The sequence below is a fragment of the Pristis pectinata genome, chromosome 14 (genome assembly GCF_009764475.1).
Source record: "Pristis pectinata isolate sPriPec2 chromosome 14, sPriPec2.1.pri, whole genome shotgun sequence".
NCBI lineage: Eukaryota > Metazoa > Chordata > Chondrichthyes > Rhinopristiformes > Pristidae > Pristis > Pristis pectinata.
The window spans coordinates 45,613,652-45,639,865 of NC_067418.1; the positions used below are offsets into that span (position 1 = coordinate 45,613,652).

Consider the following 26,214-nt stretch of genomic DNA (forward strand, 5'->3'; position numbering starts at 1 on the left):
CTCTGACTATGTGCAGATATCATCAAATTCTTTACACTTGCACATTCAAACATGATCTCCACAGCTGATGTTGTTGTTCTTGGTGCAACTATGGTGCAGAAGATGTGGCCGGTGGCATGGGTTTGTTCAGCGACACTCACTGTCCTCACATCCCATCTAGCCACCCACCACGCCTCCAGAGTTGACCTGGGGATCCATAGACAGACACAATTCCTTAGAAGGAACAGCCTGTGAATTACTGGGGAAGCACCTGGAGACCAGAAGAAGCACTGTGGAGGCTGCACCTGAAGACTCAAGGTAAGACTCTAGCCTCCCTCTTTGTCTCGTCCCTGTGGTCCAACCAGTGCCAGGCCTGGGTTTCCAGAGCCCACCCAGTGCTACACCTGTCAGTGTCAGACCAGGTAGCCAGGGATGAGATATGAAATACTCTGGGACCATGTGAGACCACATCTGAGCTTCTGGGCCCAAGACGAGCTCCATATCCAGCTCCAGACCCATGTTTAGTGGACTGTTGGGTATGGGTCTCTCATTCTAAAACAAGTACCATTCTGCATGGTAACAAATTTGTCACTGTGTAAAACTGGAGTGTGGTACTGTTGGACACAGGTCTGGCAAGGTGAAAGGAGCACTGGAGAGTAGAAGCAGACCAGCACGTGGACAGAGTGAAGTGTCATTAAGGGGCAACAGAGTGGCAGTGAGAACTATGGCATTTGTGACTTTAAACATGACTAAAAATATTAACACCTGGTTATGGGCAGTCAAAATGATATGTTTATCAGAGTGGCCTTTGAAGTGGTTTGGAATGTAAATCTGGTCCTCCCCTGTAAGAATGTTGTGCAGCATTGCTGTAACATATGTTGACATTATATATACACACCTAAGAATTACATGTACCATGCGTTATGACGTTTGATACATTGTTGTATCAACCACGGCAGGTATAAAAACAAGTAAATATTTTAGTGGCTCAACTCTCACTTAGGGAAGGAATTTCAGGTTCATTGATCACTCCTTAAATAAAGAGGTCATAATGTTTGACCAATGCTTGCAATTCAGTTATGTTGCAATGTTTTACTCTCACACTCACGCTGACAGGTTCTGCTTTATTCTCTGTGAATCAAATATAATCTTATGTGCAGCATAAATTGCCATTAGCACTTCATGGGTGAACAAAGAATCATTTTATTGTCAGCACAAACAAGTATCAACATCTCGTATAATATTTCAAAAGACAAATTATATCAATACTGCCAAACATCGTCACCAAAAACCAAAACACCAAGGAAAACTTACAGTAGCAAGCTACAGAAACTGTTCATGAAGGGTGTAGAAGATGAGCAAGCCAAATAATATTCTTTGTGACTTTCCTGGCAGACTCAAGGTAAATACTTTATAGATTGAAATTGCTTATTTATTTTGAAGCAAACACGGCCTATACAGGAATCATCTAACCATGTATTTCCACTGGCTAATCTAGATGTACACTGTCACCAGTGTTCCTAACTTATGAACATAAAAACATGAAAATACTAACCAGTGGCGAATAAGGCATTTTGAAGTGATTTAGACCCATTTTGTTTACAGTGCTGACACCCAGTTCTTAGCACCTTAAATTTGGTTGACTTCTTAATGGAACTCGAAAATCTTCCTTAGTTAAATTACCATGTTTGTTTCTGGTAAAAAAAAAGCGTTCACTCTTGAGCAGTATTGCAATCAAAATGTTTGCATGTGGCTTCCCTGGATAGCCACACAAAATCCGTGTTGGTTCACTATTGTTTTGCGGTTTGTGTCGCTGCCAAACAACAATTTCACACCCTGATTTGTGTACTATGGCTTATAGTAGCTCTTTCAAATACGTCATTGATTTTCTTGTTTAAATTAATAAAATTTTTAAAGAACTATTTAGTGTAGGCAATGCATTAAAATAAAGGAAAAATATTTTTAAATAATTTTAGTCATGGGAAATATTATTGGTCGACGCTTAATTCCAAGATGGAAGGGGATGCCAATGATCAGCAATAGTTAGCTAATTTCCCTGTTGAAGAAAAGTAATAGTAATCAGTTGCAATTTTACTTTTCTGTCTCTGAACTGCTTTCCTTTCTGGCAAGGGAAAATCTAATTTAGGTCATAAAGAACATGGGCTAACATCTTTTTTGTTTTCTTCAATAAATGTCAGCTTTGTTAGTGGTCACTTGACTTCTGAAAAGTACTTGAAACCAACTGGCAAACATTATCTTAGGTGCAGCCTTACAAACAAGTATTACATGACTAAGAAGCAATTACATGATAAATCTGAACAAAGAAATCTGTGCTTCATGCTGTAGTTCATTGAAACTTGGTGGATGTTTCAAGTGATTGGGCAGAGATCTTTTATTAACTCCGAATGAAGTTATTGCCTTTGTTAAAAGTAATACAATCATAGAATTTAAAAAGAAGCCAATGGACTGTTCGGATGTCTATGGTTTGAAGGGAGCACAGTCAGCAAAGAACTGAGGGAAATAAAATCTGGCTACATCGGACACAGTAATCCCTGGGCAAGAAAAAAAACACCCGCAGAACTTCCCCACCAAATTTTCCTTTTTGACCCGCACTAATGTACCCTGATAGCAGTATGAGAGAGGTGATTGAGGGAGCTTCACGCCTATGTAGCAGTATTCAAATTCTCAGTGAAATTGAATTTCAAAGAGACTTGGGTATTGCTGAGTGGTAAAGAATAATTTGGCATGAAAAACGAGCAATATCCCTGGATGCAGCTTCAGCAATGGGATAAATACACAGGTTCAACTTGAGGTCAAGAATGGCATCAAAGGGCAATGGTCTTTATTTCAACCAAAAAGACAGCAGAAATAAAAAAATCAGTCTGGCTTTGAAATTACATGAAGATTTACCTTCAAATATTCTGAGTTACCAGCCATGACTAATTTCACTGCCCATCTGTTTAAAATGTTGAACTAAAGAAGGGCATAGAATGAGCAGCATAGAGGCCCAGCCGGTTGGGATCCAGGTTCAGTACTTTCTTTGGGTGCTGTCTATGTGGAGCTTGCACATTCTCGCTGCGACTGTGTGGGTTTCTTCCAGGTGGTAGAAACTGGAGGGAGTTGAAGAGAAGGTGGGTAGAACAAATTGGGATGATTGTGGAATTAGTGTGCGTGTAAAAAAAAAGTTGGTTGATAGTCAGTGAGACTCGATGGGCTGAAGGGCCCATTTCTATACTGTATCTCTCTATGACATCGAGGGAGTAATTCAGTCAATGCATTGTGAGAGTTGAGTATTAAGAGATATTGAAAATATAGAATCTTCAATTGCTTCAATAAAAAAAGGTCAGATAATGAATGGAAGATGGTATCAAGAAAGAACAGAGTGTGAAGGAAAACAGTGTCCTGAGAAACCTGGACATTAACTAAAAATGATCAAAATCTGAGCCACCAATTGCACCACAGTGCCTGTATAGGAAGCCAGGAATTATCAATATATCTTTAATGGAAGCTTAAACAAATGGAACTTTTTAGAATCTCCACCTCAACTGCAGCTATCTGCTTTTATACCCTTACTTAACAAAAATGGAAAATTTCATTTGACAGAGCATCCATAGCCTTTGGGGGAGCAATTTTTAAGACCTCCACTAACCTTTGTGTGGAAATCAAAATGCTGCTTGCATTTATTTCCAAATACCCCAGCTCTAATTTCAGGTTAAGCAACCTTGTCATAGTTCTCACAGAGAAAAGCAAGGTTTCTCGGTATCAACCCTACCAAATCCCTTAATCATTTTGATAACTCACTTACATAAGTTTTCAAATTTCTAAATGCACAAGAAAGTAAGCCTTGTTTATGTAAATTTATAATCTAACATTTTAAACCATAGTATCATTCTTTAAAGACTACAATATCTGCAATATTCCAGATAGATTGGGGTCGATATAGTATATATATTTTTAAATTCCAGCTGACATTCCAGTGTCTTTATTTAAATACTTTTGTATCTATGTATTGGTATTTAATGATAAATGTATCGGGACAAATAAATGCCTTTGGTCTTCCGCGTCTTCAAGTAGAACTCTTGGCTGGTCATTGGAATCCAAATAGTTAAAGATCCAAAAGACCTGCCATGAATGTTGATTAAAATAGTCAAAATACAGGGAAATCTTTTGTCACTGCAACATATAGGATCCATTGTGTAACACACTGGTCCCCCTGTATAATGCACCATTCAATCAGGAAATATCCCCCTTATAGAGAATACTATCTGGAAAACTCAATGGCAGATATCCAATGCATTTGTTAAACCAAGGAACATGGTGAGCAATTGGATATAATTTCAGGGTAAGCGGACACGGCCCTTTGTCCAAATGAGATGAAGCATGAAAGGTTAAGGCGCTCTTGAGTTCAATTATTTGGAAGAGTTGAAATTTAACATAACATCCAATTTTGAGGCTGTAACAAAAACATTGAGGGATTATTTTCCATTTAGAATTGCCTGCTTCTTCTCACAAGGAACTAGTTAGAGCATGAATATGGAACAATGACGATTGAGGATGTTTGATGTCAGGAGCACATCGTGGCTTCTCACTTCAAGTGATTGAACCTAATTAAAATCCGTTAGGTGATGATAATGAGGTACCTTAAATAATGGATTAATAAAGTCATCTTCGTCACTTTAAGGTTCCATTTCTACAATTAGAAATTGGTTTATATAATTGAGACATGGCAGAGGGACTGAGTGCTGCACCACAGCATGCAGGTGAAACTCCAGCTTCATTTCCACATGACTGGTAATTTGCACTCAGCTACTAGGCATCTACAAGCAGCTCAGTGGTGGAGAAATTCACTGTTGGCCCACTTCACTGGTGGTGATGGTCTCCTGCCGTATCCTGGGTGAGACTGGGGCGTGACTGAAAGGGACGGTGAGGTAAGGAGTTTGTACGTTCTCCCCGTGTGTCTGCGTGCATTTCCTCCGGGCGCTCCGGTTTCCTCCCACATTCCAAAGACGTGCGGGTTAGGATGTTGCGGGCGTGATATGTTGGCGCCGGAAGCCTGGTGACACTTGAGGGCTGCCCCCAGAACACTCTACGCAAAAGGTGCACTTCACTGTGTGTTTCGATGTACATGTGACTAATAAAGAGATCTTATCTTAATTGGGAGGGAAGTAGGAGGCAGTGACTGGGAGAAGAAGAGTAAAAAAAGATCCAGGTAGTGATCGGGAGACGGGGGGGGTCAATTAGAAGGGGGGAAAGAAGGAAATTGGGAGGATGTGATTATTGAATCATTAAACATATTCAAAATTGAGCTAGAATTTTGGTCTAGAGGAGAGTCAAGGGTTACAGGCATCAACAAGAAAATGAGGCCAATGATCAAATGAAACATGAACTTATTGAATGACAGCAGGTTCGAGGGGACAATAAGCTGACTTCTGCTTCTTCTGTTCTTTTAATTAGGTGGGTGGGTGATGGGGAGAGGAGCTGATGAGACAGAGAGAAGATGTTGGGCTGCAGGAGTAGTGACCAGTGAACTGAAGGGAGGAGATGCTCATGGGGAGGCATTAGTCTTTGGCACTGAAGTGGGTATGGGGTAGACACTTTATGATGTCCTGTCACCACATGCAGGTATGTATATTTAAACAAACTTAATTTTTGATTGGCAGCCTCTTGAGGTCCCTTGTAGGATGGTTAATTGGGCTACAAACAGACCCATTTTGTTTTGCCGTGTTCAGGGCAACCACTTTACCAAAGAAGCCACCACAAGAAGTATGTCCCAAACTGCAGGGGCCCAATGCCCCTTCCAGCTGCGGTCACTGAACAGCTTTTTTGATTAAACCTAGATCACTGTGCAAGGACTGGGATTATATAGCGTTTGGAGCACTGAACAGTGGCCATGGCACCATTGAATTTTGGGGGTAGGAGGCCAGGAAAAGGAATCTACTGAAGCTTGGAGTTTGCCAGTGAATGTGATAGAGAGAGAAGGTGATTATTCGTGCAGTTTATGCCACATTGCGATCTGTTTCCTAGGCTTGGTCAGCATTTCCTGCCAGTGATTTAACTCCGAGTCACTGTAATTCATACCCAGGCTACATTTACCCAGTAGGTGGTTTTGCCCGGTACAGTCCTGATTCAACAACTCCAGTTCAAGACTGGATTTACATAGCATTTCATAAGGACACTCAAACATTATCATTTCATTCCAGACTGGGTTAATCTTGTGCTTAACATGTCTTGTATGCTTTCTCTTCAGCTTCAAGGACTGGTGCATGAGAGTGAGTTTGATTGACACATCTACAAGAATCAAATCACAAATGATTAGAGCATAGGTAAGGTAACAATTAGTACCTTAAACTGGCGCTCAAAATGATACCCCTCAAAATACTCACAACAATACTTGTAATAAACCACCTTTTCCTCTGCCAGCTTATTTTCTGAAAATTTATGTTTAAGAAGAAAATGCCAATAATATAGTCTTAATAAATTCATGTGATCATGGCCAATATTTATCCCCTGACCAACATCACTGGGTCACAATGTACAAGGCATGGTTAGTAAGTTTGCGAATTATACTAAACTGGGTGGTATCGTAGACTGTGAAGAAGTTTATCAAAAATTACAGGAGGATCTTGATCAGCTGGGTAAGTGGGCCAAGAGATGGCAAATGCCATTCAACCCAGTGTGAGGTGTTGCACTTTGGAAAGTCATACCAGGGTAGGAATTGTACAGTGAATGGTAGGGTCCTGGGGAGTGTTGTAGAGCAGAGGGACCTAGGAGAACAAGTACTTAGTTTGCTGAAAGTGGCGTCACAGGTAGACAGGGTGAAGAGGTGTTTGGCACGCTGGCCTTCATCAGTCAGGGCACTGCGTATAAGAGCTGGGACATTATGTTGCAGCTTTACAAGACATTGGTGAGACTGCACTTGGAGTACTGTGTACAGATTTGATCCCCCTATTTTCGGAAAGACACCATTAAGCTAGAAAGAGCACAAAGGAGATTTACGAGAATGTTGCCAGAACTTGAGGGCCTGAGTTATAGCGAGAGGTTGGGCAGACTTGGATTTTATTCCTTGAAATATTGGAGACCGAGGGGTGACCTGACAGAAGTGTATAAAATCATGACAGGAGGGTGAATGCACTTCATCTTTTTATCAGGGAATAGCAACCAAAAACTAGAGGCACAGGTTTAAGGTGAGAGGGGAAAGATTTAAAAGGGACCTGAGGGGCAACTTCTTCACGCAGAGGGTGGTGCGTGTATGGAACGAGCTGCCAGAGGGAGTGGTAGAGGCAGGTACAATAACAACATTTAGGAGACATTTGGGTGGATAGGAAAGGTTTAGAGGGATACTGGCCAAATGGGACTAGCTTAGCTGGGCACCTTGGTCAGCATAAACCAGTTGGGCCCAAAGGGCCTGTTTCCACACTGTATTACTCTATGACTAAAACATTATCTGTGGTTACTAAATTGCTATTTGTACTACCTGGTTGTGTGCAAGTTGACTAATGTTTGTCTTATATTAGCAGCGTTAGTTCAAAGCAGTACAAAGCCAATCCTGAGTGTGCTACCAAACCATTATCTAAAACTAGCTGAAGATTGTACTCAAGAGAAATCACAGCGACTAAAATGTCACAGAAGCAAACTTCTAAATTGGCCAAGATCCATCAACGTTGTAGAGCTGATGGAACCTTAATCTGGATGTACCAAATCTGACAGTGAACCTGACACCATGGGCAGGAAATGGAACAATGTTCTCAGAACCAAGGCTGAGCACACACAACATTCACAAAATATATTTTGATGCAGAAGACACCTTGGTCTATTTAGCCTCATCCTTCCAAAAAGCTATCCTTTTACTATTAACATCCATCTTGAATAAGCCGAAATGGTTTCATACAAAGGGCATTGCACATGATGCCCATGGCTTCTGACAATGGAGAGATGCCTCAATACTGCAATGCGGATTGGCCTGGATTATGTTCTCAAGTATCGGGTGCAGCTAAATCCTACAGCTATGCCCAAGGGTGCTCCTGATCAAGCCCAGCTTCATTTTAATTTTCCAAAACTACTGGACTTTAATTGCTATGCAGACTGCCCTGAATATGTAGTGCTCCTGGGTGGAAATATTTGAGCTCTCCCGTGCCAATTTATCTAATTTGTTTGGAGAAGATAGGGCTTATTTTTAAACAGGGCCCTGTTGGTTAGTTGGAAAAACATTACTCACAAATGAGAGATGATTAAATCACAGAGGTTTAATAAAGCAGCCACAGCACTCAGCCATTACTTTCTGCAAAAGCTTTCGAAGTAGGATGGCTCCCTAGCTCAGCAACATTAAAACTTATAGCTGCTGCTTGCAGTACTGATCCCCAGGGGCTGCTCACTGCTCTGATCTGCCAGAAGCTGGCAGAGTACCTTCTGCCAGTTCTTAGATGTGGTGATAAGAGGCTGCAGCTTCGGGAGGTAGACTATGAGGCACCTGAAAACTTTACTGGAAATTTATCCACAAGTTGCTGGGAGTTGTTGATTGGGAATGGAATATTTGGCATATTACCAATCAGTAGAAGCTTGAAGGGCAAGGTGTTACTTTATATCTAAGTAGGAAACACCTGAAGAGGCAGCAAGCAGAGGTTAAATCTGATGGGCGGCACAGTGGGGCATTAGCAGAGCTGCTGCCTCACAGCTCCAGTGACCTAGGTTCAATCCTGACCTCCGGTGCTGTCTGTGTGGAGTTTGCAAGTTCTCCCTTAGACCTGTTCCAGTATCTTCCCATATCTCGGAAATGTGCGGGTTGATGGGTTAATTGGCCACTGTAAATTGCCCCTGTTTAGGTGAATGATAGAATAAGAGGGGAATTGATGGCAATCAGGGAGAATTGGGATTAGTGTAGGATTAGTGTAAGTGGAGGCTTGATGGTGGGGGTGGATTTGGTAGGTTGCAGGGCCTGCTTCCATGCTGTATGATTCCATGATGCTGTGAACACTTGTGAGGTCATGGTTAGAGAAAATCCCAAGGCACTTGGACACACACTGCCCTTTACCTCAATCAGAGGACATCATGTCACACAGGAACACAAGAGCAAAAGGGGCAAATACTCAACTTCAGAAATAATTGGTTTAAAATAAAAATATGAATATGCACGTCCACACGGAGACGGTTCCTTTACCTAATGGATCTTTCAGCTTGTCTGTATTTAAGTGCTGTGCCTTCATCACGACAACAATCAGGCGGTTAGCAGCAGGAAGGTAGCTGATGGAAAGCAAGATCTCACCATGCGATGAATCCTGGAAGACAAGTCAATATTCACAACAAAAAAAATCCTCCTTCACCAGAACCACCTGCCTCCTGAAGCAAATTCCCTGCCTGTAAAAATAATTTGCTTGGGAACATAAAGACGAAAATCACATTATAATTCCTAACTGACTAGATTGAGCAGCTCAAGAGCACTATGTTCATTCAATTCTGTAATGAATTTCCTGGCAATGGCTGCCATTAATTCAAAAGTGGAACAGATGTGTGTTCATAGTTCCTGGCTCTACCTCTGGGAGTTATAAATACTTCAGAAGCGAATGAAAGTGAACAAAGCTAACTGGATTCTCTTCAGTCCTAGTTAGAGATAGAGAGAAAAACATGCTTTATTATTTTTATGAAGAATTAAAAGGATAAGTTAAAGATCTAAACAAGTGTCGTGACAGTAAATTTATTGCCTCCAGATGAACAACTAAAATCCACACGATTCCTGTACTCACATTGCCCAGTTGCTGAGACGGTGAGCCCCTAATCCAAGGAAATGCTGTGCCTAGGACAGTGACAGGCTTTCCAATAGTTTGTACAGACCCAGAGGGGTGTAGGGGCAAGGGGTGGGGCTGCGGTGTCTGGTGAGATAGGAGTTGATTAGTCAATGCATGGGGTCAGACTCACTTCCTGCCTTCTGGAAAGTGGGGAGGGCAGGAATAATGGGCTCACCAGTCGCACTGGGTGGGTTTCAGCAGGCTGCAGGCATTTGAGAGGGTTGTAGCCGGTCTTCCAGCCTGGGATTGGATTTACACTAATTTATGTGTAGATGACATAAATTAGTGAAAGACATGCTGTTGGCTTGTGTGGTAGGTGCCAATTTGATGAAATCCTTTAGAGACAAAGCTATTTGGTACGGGAGAAGGCATCGTTCCTACAAACTGCGGGTACATCTTACAAAGTAGAAGCAGGGTAGTCCATTCGGCCCCTTGTGCCTGCTGTGCCATTCAGTGAAGTCGTGGCCAATCTCTAACCTCAGCATCATTTGCCTGCACTAACCCCATATCCCTTTATTCCCTTAACTTTCATGAGGCCAAAATAATTTAGTGACATATTTTTGCCTACATGGACCTTGAGACATTTTGTCAGACATTTTGTATAAAGGATGTCACAAGGAGACATAAAGATACGAGTAAGTGCAGAAGCTCATCTTTGGTTGCTAGTGTTAAGAGAGCGTACTCCTGTCCTGACAGTGCAGATGCAATCACCAGCAAAGTTAAACTTACTTACCGATAACCTGTTCACAAACTTGGGACCTGCCCAGAACACTTGGCTCATAAGATCCTTGGTCCAAACATGGAGAAAAGAGCCGAATTCTAGAGGCAGGGTGAAAGTGGCTCTCTTTGATATCAAGTCAGCACTTGACTGAGCATGGTGTCAAGAAGCCCCAGTAAGACTGAATCAAGGGGTAAAACCTCCACTGTTTAGGATCATGCCTTGCACAAAGGAAGATGGCAGTGATTGTTGGACGTCAGTCACATCAGCCTGGAGACACAAGTGCAGGAGGGCAGTGCACTGTAATGGTGCCACAAAGCAACAAATTTCAAGACATATAAGCCAATGAACCTGATTCTGATTCTGGGCCCAACAATCTTCAGCTGCCTTATCAATGGTCTCCAGGCTCAGAAGTGGGGGTGTTCACTAATGACTGCACATTGCTCAGTTCTGTTCAGAACTCTTTCAGAAAATGAAGCAGCCCAAGCTTGCATGCAGCAAGACCTAGACAATATTGAGTAGTATGCACAAGTGCCAGGCAATGACCACCTCCAATAAGAGAGAATCTGACCACCTACTTATGACCTAGGGTGAGGGGATGCACTGGTGATAAATGGAGTGAATGTTAATTGTGCTGGATGGGGTGCTAATCAAGCTGCCTGCTTTGTCCTGGATGGTGTCAAGCTTCCCGAGTGCTACGGAAGCTGCAATCACCTAAGCAAGGCAAGTGCCCTGCAGATGATGGAAAGGCTCTGGGGTGTCAGAGATGAGTTACTCACTGTAGGGTACCCAGCCCCTGACCTATCTTGTTGTCACAGCATTTATGCAGCTGGCCCAATTAAATGTCTGCTCAATGGCGACTCCGGGACATTGATGTGGGGGACTTGGCGATGGTAAGGCCTCTGAATCATGAGTAAGGACAAGAATAGCAGATTCAAGATACCCACCACCTGCAGGTTCCCCTCCAATGGCACAACATCCTGCCTGAGAAATGTGTCACTGTTAGTGTCACTGGTCCTAAACACTGGAACTCTCTACGCAAAGCATCCATTTTGTAAATTAATTTTTTTTGTAAGTACAGTTGACATACTTTTTAGCACTACGACCAGCAACACATTTCTACCCTCTCATTTTGTAACACTGGTCAATTCCACAGCATGTACTTCCCTTTAAAATAAGTTCTCATCTTCAACCCGAGATATTTCCACATCCTGAAAGCACTTGCTCCATTAATGATTCAGAGGTTGAGCTGCTCTGCAGCATCTGCTTACGTAGCTGTTTATAATCCCAGAGGCCGCACAGTGGTTCACTTTGCAACATCAGTGAGCAGGTTGAACTGGGGAGGAGGAAGAAAGTTACCTTTACAGGGGCCGTCAGACTGATCCAGGAATCTGTTCTTTCTCCTACTGCCAGACTGGACAGCTTGAGCTGAGCTTCCCCCACACAGTCCTGCCTGGAATACTTATCACAGCTGTAGACGGCCAGGGTTAAAGTTCCCTCCTGCACGTGTTCCTCAAGGACGGGGAACGTCAGAGTATCCTGCCAAATTGGGTGCAGGGTCTTTGTTTGGATGGAGGTCTCGGCCTTGGCCTTCCCAAGTTTCGTGATCAAGGCAGCTACCACGTAGCTGTCAGGGTGGTTCATGTTTTCCACCATGTTTATGTTCTGGGCTGGAGGACAATAAGAAAAAGATTAGGACAAGGCTGAACATTGGCCCATGGCAGTATTGTTCAGTATCTAACAATTGAGGATTTAATAAATGAGGACCCAGAGGGATATATAGTGGAGGGTTTTCAACCCTGAAAATAACTTTGTAGGATGCCAACTAACGCAGTGACCACCACAGTCGACCTCTCATCTTCTTTAAAGATTTCAATTTCAGAAATTAAAAAAAATACCAAGTAAAGAAATCAGATTTAAAATTAAAAATTATAGTTGGCAGCTGAAGCAAATCTTAGTGAGTAGGACCAAAATTCAAAAGTTTTTCTCCAATGACAGAAGATATTGGAATACCAGTGTTCTTGTTGAGATGCTGGACATGCATCTCATCTGTTTTGGACCCTGTGCCAAGAGCAACTCAAATGTAATCACTGCACAGTGGTAGAGTATTAAATAGGAGACTTGGAACTTTAGGATGAAGATTTCTAATGTCCTTATAGAGGCCTTCCAGATTATGAAGGATTAAGGAACTAAATAGTGATAGATGTTCCTACTGGTGTGTGGCACAGTTATTGAAAGGCTCAAAGTTAAAAATAATTAAAAAGTAAGTTTAACAGGAAGGTTAGAACAACTTTCCTGACACACAATATGGTTAGGAAGAATGATTCTCTGCTACATAAATGCTTTTAAAAGGGATTGCAAGTGGGGAATAGGATCAAGATCATGTGGCTTGGGTTAAAAAACAGCACAGACTCGGACCAAATGCCTTCTTGTCCGATGCTGTTCATGGTAAATTGCCAATTGTGTTTGCCGTCAAACTAGTGGTTTAATTTCAAGAGTAAATTGTTGGCTGAATAGCTCTTTGGAAATTCCAAGGATGATAAAGGCAGAGTTGTGAGATGAAAGCCCACCTGTCCTAATTTTCTGATGAAAAACACTATGATGCTGGAGGAACTCAGCAGGCCCGAGGAAGGTCTCATGGCTGTGGAACCGAGTCTGAGTGAGCACGTGGTTGATGAGCTGGAGAGCAGAGGAGACTACAGAGGGAGTCTCCAGCTCTCCAGAACGCTATGGGAAATCAAACGGAAAAGGCATCTCTGGGCTACCCCTAAACCACATCTTTTGCTGGATTCAGAGTATTGTTGGTGGAGGTGTTTGCTTAGCTAACCGTGTCACAAATGGCTCTTCGCCGCACAGGGGACATCAGATTTTGGAAGGTGATGAAAGCAAAATCTGGGTGAGATTGGGGAGTGAGGGTGGGGGAACAGTGGAGGACTGTGATTGGTGCCAGTGGCTGAATTTGAGGCGGAATAGCAAACTATGCCTAAGTAATCATAATATTTCCATTCCCAAATGACAAATCACGAACACCAAGTTCATTGTGTTTGGAGGCCTCATCACATCTGCTCTGAAACATTAGCCTAAAAATGTTCTTCACAGGAAATTATCTTGGAGAAGACCTTCACTGTTAAACACTGTGTGCAAGCAATGACTGAAATTTAACACGTGCTAACTCAATGTCATTCCCTTTGAATGGTAAGGACCTTTGCTCAGCCACAGTGGAAGGAAGAAGGCCAGACAACACCATGTTGTGATATTGGCAGAGCAGAATCTAAAGAAGGGGCAAGAATATATTTTGAAAAATATCTTCTATTTTATAATTTTCATACGTTTGTGGGTGTATGGGACTAATTAGATTTCATTGTATGACCATGCTTTGTCTAAGAGGTGTTGCAAGTTTTCTTACAGGCAGTGCGATGATATTTTCCCACGTTTAAGGTTCAAGTTCAATAATACTGGTCACACTACTGCATGTTATTGTGTCATTGTAAGGAATCTTACAGTGAGCAACAGCAAAACATCACATCTCCGACAAATAAAAAGGCTAATTTTCCTGGTATTTATACCTTGGGTATGTATGCCAATGACAATAAACAAACTGAAAATCAGATCGTTATTACTTTTTTCTTTAATGCCAACCTCCTCCTTTGTACTGAATTCTCAATGACACTGACCAACCTCCTTTGCACTGTGTTCTCAATGATACTGAACCAACTCTACCTTCAATAATAGTCAGATAGAGTTCTGACTTGTAGCGGTTGTAATGAATTCCATAATGCAGCTTCACATCTTCCTTCCAATCCTCAGATATCTCACTCTCCGCATCGTCTGACAGAGACACAGCATCAGTGGGAGCTGACATTAAACAGAAAAAGAATAGTAATTAGCTCTGATTTGGCAAACCATGAGCTGAAGGTTCTAATGCAACTTTATCACAGAGTTCCCACCACCAGCAGCCTTTCCAGATGCAGTTATCTCCAAACATTTCTTTATCTTGTGAGTTCCTACAAATGGAATTGTGATATCTTAAGGGCTGGCCAATTTTCTCTCAGGTGTTACAACAGGCCCAATATCACATGAAGGTCTTTATGATGCCAGATCTGCTGAGGGTTTCCAATATTTTCTGTTTTCATTTCGGATTTCCAAAACCTGCAGTATTTTTTTATGTAAAAGGATATTATTCTGTCCTTCTGATTTGACACCCAATTAACCTAAAGATTCACAGTTAAGCCTGAAGAAATGTAAAGCATCAGATGATTTCATCTGAGCTGTACAACACAATCACTGTTGTTAAAAATTTGCCCCAAGTATCAGGAGATTCAAGATTCACAAAGGTAGAAAAATACCCCTTAAGAGCCTATCCAAACTGATGGCTTTAATTGGAAGATTCTGAGGTTACAGTAAACTTGCACTGAAGCTGAAAGTATACTGGTTAACATGTTAACCTCATACCCTGAACGCCAAAGGCTCCACTCACTAATATGTTAACTTAAACTTCTTTTCCCTACACGGTCTCTTCTTTCTCCACATCCATCATTGTTTTGACTGATGGACTGTAAAGGTTTATCAGCCCTCTCCTGCTCTTCTGCCCATACTCATAACCCTCCCTCCCAGAAACCTGACAGAGCCTCGTCTGCCCGAACTTTCCACCGATTAGTTTCACACATTCAATTGCCCATCCTCTGCAAATCCCACAACTCCACCACAATGCCACCCTCCCTTTATCCATCAACAGTCCAAAGGGACAATTCCCTCGGCAACATCCTGTCAATCTTGCAATCTCTCCCAAACACACTGCCCTTACTATGATACCTTCCTGTGCAAGTGATGAGAACCTGCCTTTTTACCTCATCCTTATTAATATACAATCTTGTAAATACTCTTTCCAGGTGAAACAACAATTTACTTGTACATATTTGAACTTAGCAAACTATTTGCAGCTCATGATTTGGTCTCCTCTAGATTAAGGAGGCCATATGTGGATGGGGGGTCTGCTTTATGGAACATCTCTATAGAGTTTACAAACAGTACCCTGACCTTCCAGTTGCTTCTCACATTAATTCTCCATCCTGTGATCTCTCTGACCTTCAGTTGCAAAGAAGCTCAATGTAGGTTGGAGGAACAACACTTCATCCCTTGACCAACCACATTACAACCTTGTATATTCCACGCAGTTCAGCAATTTCAGATAGTGATTCAGTCGTTCCCAATCCTCAATCCTGCCTTTCTCCTGTTAACCTCCCCTTTTCCTTGCATTGTCATCCCTCTCTCCTGCAATCCATCTTATCATAGGTCTCCTTTTGTAAATCCTCCTTGCTTTACCCATTTTCCTAATTCTGCATGAGAAAACCTTCTCCATCTCCAACTTCTCTCAGTGCTGATGAGAGGTCCTTGACCTGAAACACCAACTCTGTTTCTGCCTCTGTGAACCCCTGGCTGCCCTGCAGAGTAACCCCAGCACTTCCTCTACTCACCGTCAGTCAGCTGTTTGCCTGGATCGTGAAGTCCTGGAGTCACAGGGTTGTGTAGCACAACAGGCCCTTCAGCTCACTGAGCTCGCATCAACCATCAAGCGCCCATTTACACAAATTGCATTTTTTTTAAATAATTCTCCCTCCACTCCTATCAGTTTCCCCCATATTCTAACACTTACCTAAACACGAGGGGCAATTTTTACAGCAGTCAATTAACCTACCAATCAAAGGAAACCAGAGTACTTGGAGGAAAGCCATGTGGTCACAGGGAGAACGCTCCAAAAACAGGGTCCAGAAATACTTATCTTTGAGCACACTTCTGGTTATTTCAAACAAGGATCCTAATCCGAAGCTTCCCTCTGATCGGGATTTAGTCCCGTTTGTTTGTTTGCTTGGAAATGGGCAAAATGCTAAATTAGTAATATTTTACTTTGTACGTATTTTCCTTTCATCTGCTTGTAGCTCTTTTGAGCTTCTTCCCCTCATGGCCTGGTTTTTGCTAACTGATGTGGCAGGCAGTTCCCATGACTGCCGGACTATATGAAGACATATGAGAAGCCTTATGTGTTTAAGTCAGGGGCTTATTGCTGCTGCCTGTGAAAGTCTAACAGGTGCTGACAGCTTGCCAATATTAGTAAGGCTTGTGGCTCAAGTTCAGTCTAAAGACAGGCCTGAAGCATTTTCTTTGGTCACTCATGGGCTGTGTCACTGACAAGGTCAGCATAAGTTGCCCAGCCTGTGTTGCCCTTGTGAAGATGGTTGCTTTCTTGAACAGCTGCAGACCTTCCAGTGAAGGTGTCCCCTGGTACTCTTACGTAAGAAGTTCAAGGACCTTGACCCAACAATGAGGATGGAACTATATTTATATCAAGATCTGGATGACGCATGGCATGAAAGGAAACTCAGTCTATTGCTTTCTCATGCACCTGTCATCTTTATCTAGGTCTGGGTTTGGGACTTGCTGTTGGTGTAAGCTTTGGCTAGTAACTGCAATGCATTTGCGTTTGGTATACACTGCAGCTGAAGTATACCATTGGTGTAGGGAGTGAATGTTTAGGGTGTTGGATGGGATGCTAATCAAAAGGTTTACTTTGTCTTGGGTGGTGTCAAGGTCCTTGAGTGTTGTTGGAACTTCACTCATCCAGGCAAGTGTTGAGGATTTGTATCCAATATACAGTATCCAACATCATATTTGCTTCTGTAGCCACAATGTGAATAAGTTATGTTAAGTTTCTAGTTAATGGTGAATGCCATGAAGTTGATTCTGAGGGACTTGGGAATGGTAGTGCAGTTGAATGCCAAGGGGAAATGGTTCGACTCTTTAATTTTAATTCATACAGTATTTCATTTCCTGGAAAACCTGGCACTTTATCTCTGCTTAGCGCCTCCTCCCTTGACACTCTACAGATTAAGAAAGTAGCTTCTCACGACTTACACCAATCAAACCAGCAGACAGGTACAATGCCGCACTGAACAATTTAAGTTTGAAAAGGGGAGTTGATGGATTAACGATGCACATAATGTACACTTTTTAAATGCCAAGCATGTCACTGTTTGATATTATAGTTTCTGTTTCAGTTACTAAAAAACACTTACGTCATACCCCAGAACTTATTGGAACTTTGCCACAGCTTTATACACCTTTTACCATGGATAGGGTGGCTCTATGTTTGCTGACAGGGCAGCAAACGGGTTTTTTTTGGTAGTCCTGACGATAAGCATAATTGGCCATATTGTTCCTACTGTTGCAACATGTTAAGATATGGAGGAGACCAGGTGCTCCATGCACCCTTTCACCTGCTACCTTACCGCTCTTGGAAATTACAAACAGATCTTCAGATGAATCCACCATTAAGCTGGAGATGTTGGCCTCCTCTCCTCTAGCTGATAGACGTTCATCCATCCTTTCTAAAGTGTAGTCAGTGCAATTGATGAATTCCAGTAAGGTTATCACTGGTTTGGGGCCATAGATTTTGGGTGATGTTAACCAGTTCCTTGGCTGGACCGGCTCCATTGTCTTCTTCACTCTAAACTGTGACAGCAATTAAACAACATGAGCTTCATTTGGGTCACTTTAGAAGACACTGAATTCGTAACCCTCTGATGCCTTTTGTGTTCAGGTGATGTTTGGACATTATGTCATATATTCATGTTTTTCACCGACCTCCTTTCTCTACTCTGCTCATAATTCCACTGTATACGGGATACAGGGTGTAATACGATGGGAAGCAGAATGGAGAACCATCGAATACAGAGTGATGCATAGGATGAGAACCATAAGCAGCTGGATGGAGCAGCAGCTGGGACGGCCAAAGAGTTGCGGCTGAGAACGACGGGGTAAAGCAGCGGGGCGAGCATTCACAGCGGGTTAGGATGAATAGAACAAGGATCCACACAGAGGAAGGAGGGCAGAAGAGATCAGAGGAACTGCTCACTGTCAGTAAAAATGCCTGGGAGGGCACATCCACAGGGGTAATGAGAGGGAAGGGAAATATAAATCACAGGCAGTAAAGATGGAGCAATGAGAGCACACTGTTGGCGAGGACTGGAGGGTGGCAGGAGGTAGGAGGAACCTACATGGGGTGAAGATTGAGGGGAGTTAGGTGGGAGGAACCTACTGTGGGAAAAATAGGGTGGGGGAACGAAAACTCACAGATGGTATGGAAGGGCGAAAAGAATAGGTAAGGACAGGAAGTTGAGCCATACTGGCCAAGGATAGGTGGAGGAAGGCCACTTGGCGTGTACAGGGGGTGTTGGGGCAGCCAACACCCATAACTGGTGCTCTTCCCCACCCACATTTGAGTGGGGAGAGCACCCACAGTGGTAGGATCAGGAGAAGAGTGTATCCACATTGGGTAAGGAAGGGGGTGGGGTGGGGGGTGCTGTGAAGTACCTAAAATGGGAGGAGAGTGGGAGGCAAGTGCCCACAAGTGAGCGGGTTTGGGTGGAAGTAGGTAGGCAGATGTCGAGAAATTAGACTTCACAATTTTTGCTTCCTTAAATCACTGTTGCAGTTATCTGCAGTGGCCAAAGGTCTCCCACAAAATAGAATGTAACTGGTGAGATGATGTTTGAAACAGTGTTTGGGGAGTTAGCATTCAGAACGAAGTGGCAAAACAGGACCTTGTATGGTCCGTAAACACATAAGTAGTAGGAGCAGGAGTAGCTCGTTCAGCCCTTCAAGTGTATTCTGGCATTCAGTACGATCATGGCTGACCTTTTACCTCAACATGTGGTCTCACCAGAGCCCTGCATATTTGCAATAAGTCAACTTTACTCTTGTCCTCAAATCCTCTTACAATAAAGCCCAACATACCATTCGCCCTCCTAACTGCCAGCTTTACCTGCATATTAGCTTTTAGTACAAGAACACCCTGGATCCTTTGAACACCACCATCTTACAATCTCTTACCACTTAAAAAATACCTTTCTCTTCAATGGATGACCTGATATTTTCCATAGTATATTCTATCTGCCACATCATCACCCTTTTCACTTAGCCTGTCCATATCCTCTGCAACATCAGACCAACAACAACATCTCCATTGCTGCCAATGGTACTACAATGGAGACACTCGTTGCCTAAGTATTACAGCAGCTAAACACTAAAGAAAATACTCCGTTAGCTGTGGGAGGTGCACGAGCAGCCTGCAGCCGATTCTTAAGCTAGTCATGCTTCCTGTCCATTTAAGTAGAAAGAAAAGCAACCATCAATACAATGTGCACATAATTGTATTGCAACCGTTCATCAATGCTTGTACCTTTGAGCTCCAGTTTACATCAGGAAGGCCAGAAATGTGCGTGGTGAGAATTGTGACAACATTATGTGCCCATCTATTGCGGGGAAAATGTCAGACATGCTAACATGAATGGTACATAGACATGTCCAGTCCAAATTCACAAATGGCACGATTTCACTTGGTAATGATCTACACCAGGAAAAACCAATTCTGATGAATTTTGTGCCAAAAAGCCAGCCACCAGCCACCAGCCAATCCAATTTCTAGGCCATGGACAAAGGGACTGAGAACCAAGTGTGGATGTAAACACAGGTGGTGGAGTGTCAGGGGGTGAGAAGGGGCAGTGGCACATGGCCCATAGTGGGGGCAGGCAGGGGGGGGGGGGTTGTGCTGAGAACCCACAGTAGGCAAGGAATGTGCCACTTGAAGTGAGTGTGTATCGTGGGGTGAGCACTCACAATGTGAATGATCAGAAGACATGAGGCAGGGAGGACAGAGTGCCACAAGTGAGAAAGGCAGGTGAGTGATAGGGGTCTTTACAGCATCCACAGTGGGCAGGGGATGTGTGTTGTGGGGTAAGAGTGGTGGGCTTTGCACAAGGACTTGTGCAGTTGAAAACCTATTGACGTTCTTGCTGCCAGACCAGTGAGAGCGTAGTGGCACTTGACTTCTATAATCACACTGACCCCACACACTCAACTCCTCAGGCAAAGCTCCCCCTCAGACATTTGCCTACTTTCCTGCACTATTCCTTGATTCCCTTAATATCTGAAAACTTATCAACCTCTGCCTTGAATGCGCTCAGTGACTGAGCTTGCACGACCCTCTTGTGCAGAGAATTCCAAAGACACACTATCATCTGGATGAAGAAATTTCTCCTCATCAACATCCTGAATGGCCTACCCCTCATTGTCAGACTGTGACGTCCTGAACCAGGAGAAACATGAACGTTGCATCTTCCCTATCAAGCCCTGTAAGAATTTTGTAGTATGTCTCAATGAGATTACCTCTGATTCTCCTAAACTCTAGAGAGTACAGCCCAGTCTGCTTAATTGCTCCTCATACAACATAGCCAGCATCCCAAGGTGTGGAACAGCACAGCGAGGAAAGCCAGTGAGAGGGAAGGAGATGACAGGGAGGAACAAAAGACACAAGAGGAGGGGTGAAATATTGACAGAGAGAAAAGCAAAACTGTAAAATAGTGAGGGTAATTTTGTCTTATGATGTTTGGGGAATGTGGATGAGAATTGATTAGCTGCCCATTGTGCGTCACTCCGAATTACTTTGCTATTCATGTCAAAATATTTGAATGATATCAGTGGCAGGACATTTAGGTTGTGGGAGTTGTTTGCCCTGGAGTTGCATGTGTTCATTAACGACTGCCACTGACGTTGACATTGGGCACAGAGTAGACATCAAACTTCGACATAATAAAAACATGAAGAGTAACACCAAGTCTTTGGTCCAGCAAATTTGATGCATCCAGCTTTGTTCAAAGCAATTTGTGTTTTGAGGTGAGTTAAACCATTATGCACTAAGTTGAGGCAATCAAAAGTTGCACAAATATTGTTTCTTCCTTATATCTACAACGGGCATGGAATTTGCAGTAAGGACCACATTTACTCAATTAAGTTGCTTCATAATACTAAATGTTGGAGAGATAATTGCTTACAGTCTCGTTTCTGACAGTCAACTCGTTTTCACCTGCTTAGAAAGGACAACACCTGGTTAGAGGGAGCCAGAGAAAAGAGCTTTGCATGGATAACCTCATTAGTCATACAAGTATATTTGCATCCAGTGACAGTGAACAAGAAAGAGGCCAAGGGGCATAGCCTGGAGCTTGAAGGTAATAGGCTGTGGATATTAGCTAATAATGGATATGGAGACAGTACAAGTTTGCATGGATTTGTGTAGCCTGGAGTTTGCACTGGTCTATGTGGTCTTGGTGTGACTGTATCAGACTGTGGCGTCTTGGTGTGCAGTTTATGAATCTTGTGAATGAAGCTTGGTGCAGATAATGCAAAGGCCCTGTAGGGAAGGACCACAGTCTAGTGTCCTTCCACTACTAGACTTGGAGGGGCTGAGTCTGATGGGGGAGCCCCTCAAACAACGAAGGGGTGTATTACCCCAGGGGGCCACATGTGTGGCAATGGTGCTATGTTTTTTTTGACACTATTTTGTTAACACTACTGCAACAATGCACAAAGAAGTGCTGGAGAAACTCAGCAGGTTAGGCAGCATCCATGGAGGGAAATAAACAGTCGACGTTTTGGGCTGAGACCCTTCATCAGGACTGGAAAGGAAGAGGGCAGAAGCCGGAATAAGAAGGTGGGTCGAGGGGGGAGGAGCACACGCAGGCAGGGGATACGTGGATTCAGGTGATAGGTGAGTCCAGGTGAGGGGGGAAGGTAGTGGGAGGGGGGAGAAGATGTAATAAGCTGAGAGGTGATGGGTAGAAGAGGCAAAGGGCTGAAGAAGGAATCCGGTAGGAGAGGACAATGGACCGTGGAATACAGGATGGGGGAGGAGAGGAGAGGAGATGGGCGGGTCATCAAGGCGGGAGAAGGGAGCCACAGGAATAAGGGAAGACAAAGGTGGTGGGGGGGGTGAGAGACAAAGGTGGGGGGGGGAAGAAAAAGAAGGGGTGGGGTTGGAGGAACAACACCTCACATTCCACCTTGGGAGTCTCCAATCTGATGGCTTCAACATTGCTTTCTCTAACTTCCAGTAACCCCATCCCTTTTTGAATTTGCTAACATCAATTTTACACCTGGCAGACAAAGTTAAAATTGTCCCAAAGTCATCCAAACCACTGGCATTCGGGATACATGGTGGGGAGAGAAGGAGAATATTTGTCCTGGTTACGTATATTTGCATCTTTTAAAACCACATAATGACATTAAATATCACACAGACTCACATCAACTTGTTTAATTAAAAAAAAGGATCGGTTCATACATAGTGAACTACTTGTCAAATATGTATAACTATTTCAGTGTAAAATATGAGGAGTGGGAATTTACTTTTCGACAGTGCTGTCTGCAAAAGTGTGGCACTGGATGGATGAACAGAGGGTCCCTTCCTGTCTTTACTTGTTTGTACATTTGCAATGTGCTTTTCCTTGTGGATTGTTTTGACTCTTTGCTTTGCCAGTTGACGATCTCATATGTAGATATCAGCAACTTGCACTTACATTATAGATGCTGGATCAGGTCCGTTACCAACCCTCCTTCAGTTCCAATTGGCAAGGCTGCAGTTGGCATAGAAATGGAACGTTGTCCATTTCTGCCCACCAATTCCAGCAAGGTTGGTGCAGTCGACAAGTATCAAGGTCTTGGGCTCTTTGTTAGTTTCTAGCTGATACTAGTGTTGGAAGGTTTTAAATAGAGTGCAATTGTGATGTTAGGACATGACTATGTACAGTCATAGTGTGTGACTCTGACTTATCATACTGTTATGGGCACGGTCCTGAATTTAATATGGCTTTCAGTACAGGGACCAACCTAACCATAAAGCTCAATGCAAGAAAAGAGTGATTTGAAATAATAGATTTTATGCCGGCAACCTCAAGTCCACTTATTCTTGTACCTACTTAAGGTGTGAAACAGTGGAAATGACAGAATCTGCTATACCTGTCCTCACTGCAATAGGCCCGATAATCCAACCCACTCCCAGTTTCAGAGTCTCTTGGGTGCTCCAGGAGCTCTTGACCTCTCATCTGGCCACTTCAATGATCTCTGGCCTCCGTCTCGGCCATTCCCTGGAGTCTGAGCTCCCTGTCACCACCTGCCTTCACACACCCAATCCCAGACCCCAGAGTCACCCGCTTCTGCACCTAAGCAATCATGCTCCTCGTTTGGAGTGATGAGCTGCAATCCACCCAATAACCACTCAGATAAAATATTCCCTAGACCTGATTTAATGGCATAATTTAAATGTTTTAATATTGTGCAGAAAATATAATTTAAAATGCTCTGCCCCCCACAATGAACATGCTTTTTGACATTTACAAATTACTACAATTAGTAAATATTACTTTTCTGCAACTTTGCCTGTCTTGTCTACAACACGGCTGCAATTTTTTTGAAGATGAAGGCCTTATCCATTACCATATTATCATTGTTATTCCCTTCCCTTACCTTCCCTACCTCCCTAATATTTAATGTTCTATCCCTTCTCTTTAGAAGTTCTCACACAATGTATGGCAATCTTGCCCCAGAGATTCCCAGAATGGAACCATCTACTTGGTCACTGTACTTGTATGACTGGACAAATACTTAATAACGGTTGCTGGGAGTGACATCATTGTTGAATGACGAATTCATTGAAGGTTATGGGAAGGTTCAGGGTCTTGGCAGTGTTAAGGGTCGAGGCATGATTGAGGACACTGGCAGGGTTGGGAGTCATGGCAAGATAGGAGTTGCACACCGATTATCACCAGCACATTCTGCAACTCCTCTTTAGTTCTTTGACTTTAATGTTGCTTGTGACACTTTAACAAAGAAACAATATGTCTTTAACTTCTTGAGCTGACACACTTCTGTATTTGATAGGGCTTTATCAGCAATCCAGCTACCACATTAAACCTTTCCACACCTTTCCAAGCATCCTGTCTATAAAACACCCCTGACTAATGTATTGGTATTGGTTTATTATTATCATCACTTGTACTGAGGTACAGTGAGAAACTTGTCTTGCATACTGATCGTACAGGTCAATTCATTACACAGTGCAGTTACATTGTGTTAGTACAGAGTGCATTGATGTAGTACAGGTAATTTGTTTATTGCACAGATAGCCTTAGAGAGCAACAAAGATATTTTCAATAATTACTAGATTCTCTGGGTGAACCTTTTAATCCTCCAGTTTATACCTTCTTCAGGTTCTCTGCAAACTGCTGAATGCACCACAAAAAGCCCCAGGCAATAAACTCCTTTGCTTACCTGCTGTGCCGTGTGCAGGATATTTCTCTCCTTTGCTGTACTTTCCAGACACTTGTTCTCTGGGATTTTGAAGAGCCTTCTCAGCTTCTTTAAACGGCGGCACAGGAAGGCCAATGCACAGGTAGCAGCCACACCAAAAGCTACCCCGAGAGTGGCCCCGAGAACTGTCAGTAGAAGCATTATCACCAATGTGGGCCTGGGATTGCGCTGCTGAACATTCACCTTTCAAGGGAAAACGTGCAACATCCTCTGGCTCCTGCAAACCGTTCGAAGGCAGAACTTATCCTGGAAGTTTCATCCCCAAACAGATAGTCGATGTGTTGTGGAAGAGATCCAGGGGACAGCCATCCTGGAGTTGTTATAAGCTGTAGAATGGAGACTGAGGCAGCAGCCTTGGTGTAGATCCAAGGCTGATTTCAGTCGGAACAGAAACAGCTCTGATGTCAGTGGGAGGGGTGGAGCCTATGATGTAATATTAAAAAGGTAACTGGAGTGACCAGTTAGACAGAGAACGATGAAGTTATTGACTAAAAAAAGCACAACAAAATAGCGATTAATTTTCACATTTAATGTTTGGAATACACTGATAAGCTATAAAAAATATGTTTGTTGATCTATTAATTTGACAGGGAAGAGAAAACGAGCAGGTGACTTGTTTATTAACTCCTTCCTGGGCAGCTCAATGTACTTTTTATTCCATGCTGAATAATTTGGTGAACTCTTATGCCTCAGTGGTGGAAATGACGGAATATTTGAAAGGTAGCAAAGTTATTTCCTAACTTTTCCAGCATGTTGTATGGGAATAGGAAGGAAAATGACAAATACGCAACAGATCTGGTTCAGTCCCAGCAACCTAACCAGCAGAGTAAGCAGACCCTGACCTAGAAATTCTCGCTGGATTTTATCAAAAGACTAATTACTAAATACAACCAGGTTCTTAATGCATCAGGAGCACACTTCTGAATTTTTGTGTGGATCCTCCATGCAAGTGATGTTTAAACACCAGCGGTTTCTGAGCAGAGACACCAAACAGAATGTTCATTCACTCATTTTGACCGCAGTTATGCAAAATGGTTTTGTGCACACAAGTCCCATGGTGCAAACATATTCCCCAACCCGAACTAGACCTCTCCCCTGACAATCCACTTTCAGACCACACCATCAGCTCCCCAATCTCCCTCATCCAATCCATCGCCACCGATCCTGTTCCTCACTCCTGACCATTTTTTACAACCACTCCTTCCTACGATCTTCTTCCCCATTGATCATCTTCCTGGCCAATCTCTTCCCAAATGATTCTCTCACCCTCCTGACTCCTAAATCCTACTCCTCCTGGACCATAAATTCCTCTGCAATCTCCCTCAATCCTCTCTCTCCCCATCAGTACAATCCCCTCTCTTTCCTTTATCAGAAACCCCTCCTTCCTCACCCCCTAGCTCCCCCCCCACCAACCCTGATCTTCTCACCCTGCCAATCTGGTGCTCCACTCTCCTCATTGGTGAGCTCATGGATGGGAGGTCTTTGAATGTTTTTAAGTGGGCAAGGCCTGTTCCACCACACATTGCTCTCTGATTTTGGTTT

The 26,214-nt window shown here is 43.1% G+C and overlaps 2 protein-coding genes across 2 annotated transcripts in view; both read right to left on the minus strand.

Moving 5' to 3' along the window:
* Window positions 1-26,214, minus strand: part of fjx1 (four-jointed box kinase 1) — a 440,027-nt gene that overhangs the window by 73,243 nt on the left and 340,570 nt on the right. The window lies entirely within an intron of this gene.
* On the minus strand, window positions 1,178-25,040 carry syt13 (synaptotagmin XIII). Its single transcript, XM_052029221.1, has 6 exons — window positions 24,634-25,040; window positions 17,760-17,982; window positions 14,197-14,331; window positions 11,836-12,146; window positions 9,134-9,251; window positions 1,178-6,267 (listed from the first exon to the last, which is right to left on the minus strand). The coding sequence occupies exons 1-6, from the start codon at window positions 24,811-24,813 to the stop codon at window positions 5,963-5,965; spliced, it is 1,272 nt and encodes a 423-aa protein (XP_051885181.1). The 5' UTR covers window positions 24,814-25,040; the 3' UTR covers window positions 1,178-5,962.

Excerpts from the sequence above, each read along its gene's own strand:
- syt13 (XM_052029221.1), bottom strand. The coding sequence starts at position 24,813 with ATGCTTCTACTGACAGTTCTCGGGGCCACTCTCGGGGTAGCTTTTGGT. Across the intron at positions 17,983-24,633 it reads TCCTGCACACGGCACAGCAG|TTTAGAGTGAAGAAGACAAT; the intron begins GTAAGCAAAGGA and ends TTGCTGTCACAG. Across the intron at positions 6,268-9,133 it reads CAAGCTGAAAGATCCATTAG|ATGTGTCAATCAAACTCACT; the intron begins GTAAAGGAACCG and ends TGATTCTTGTAG.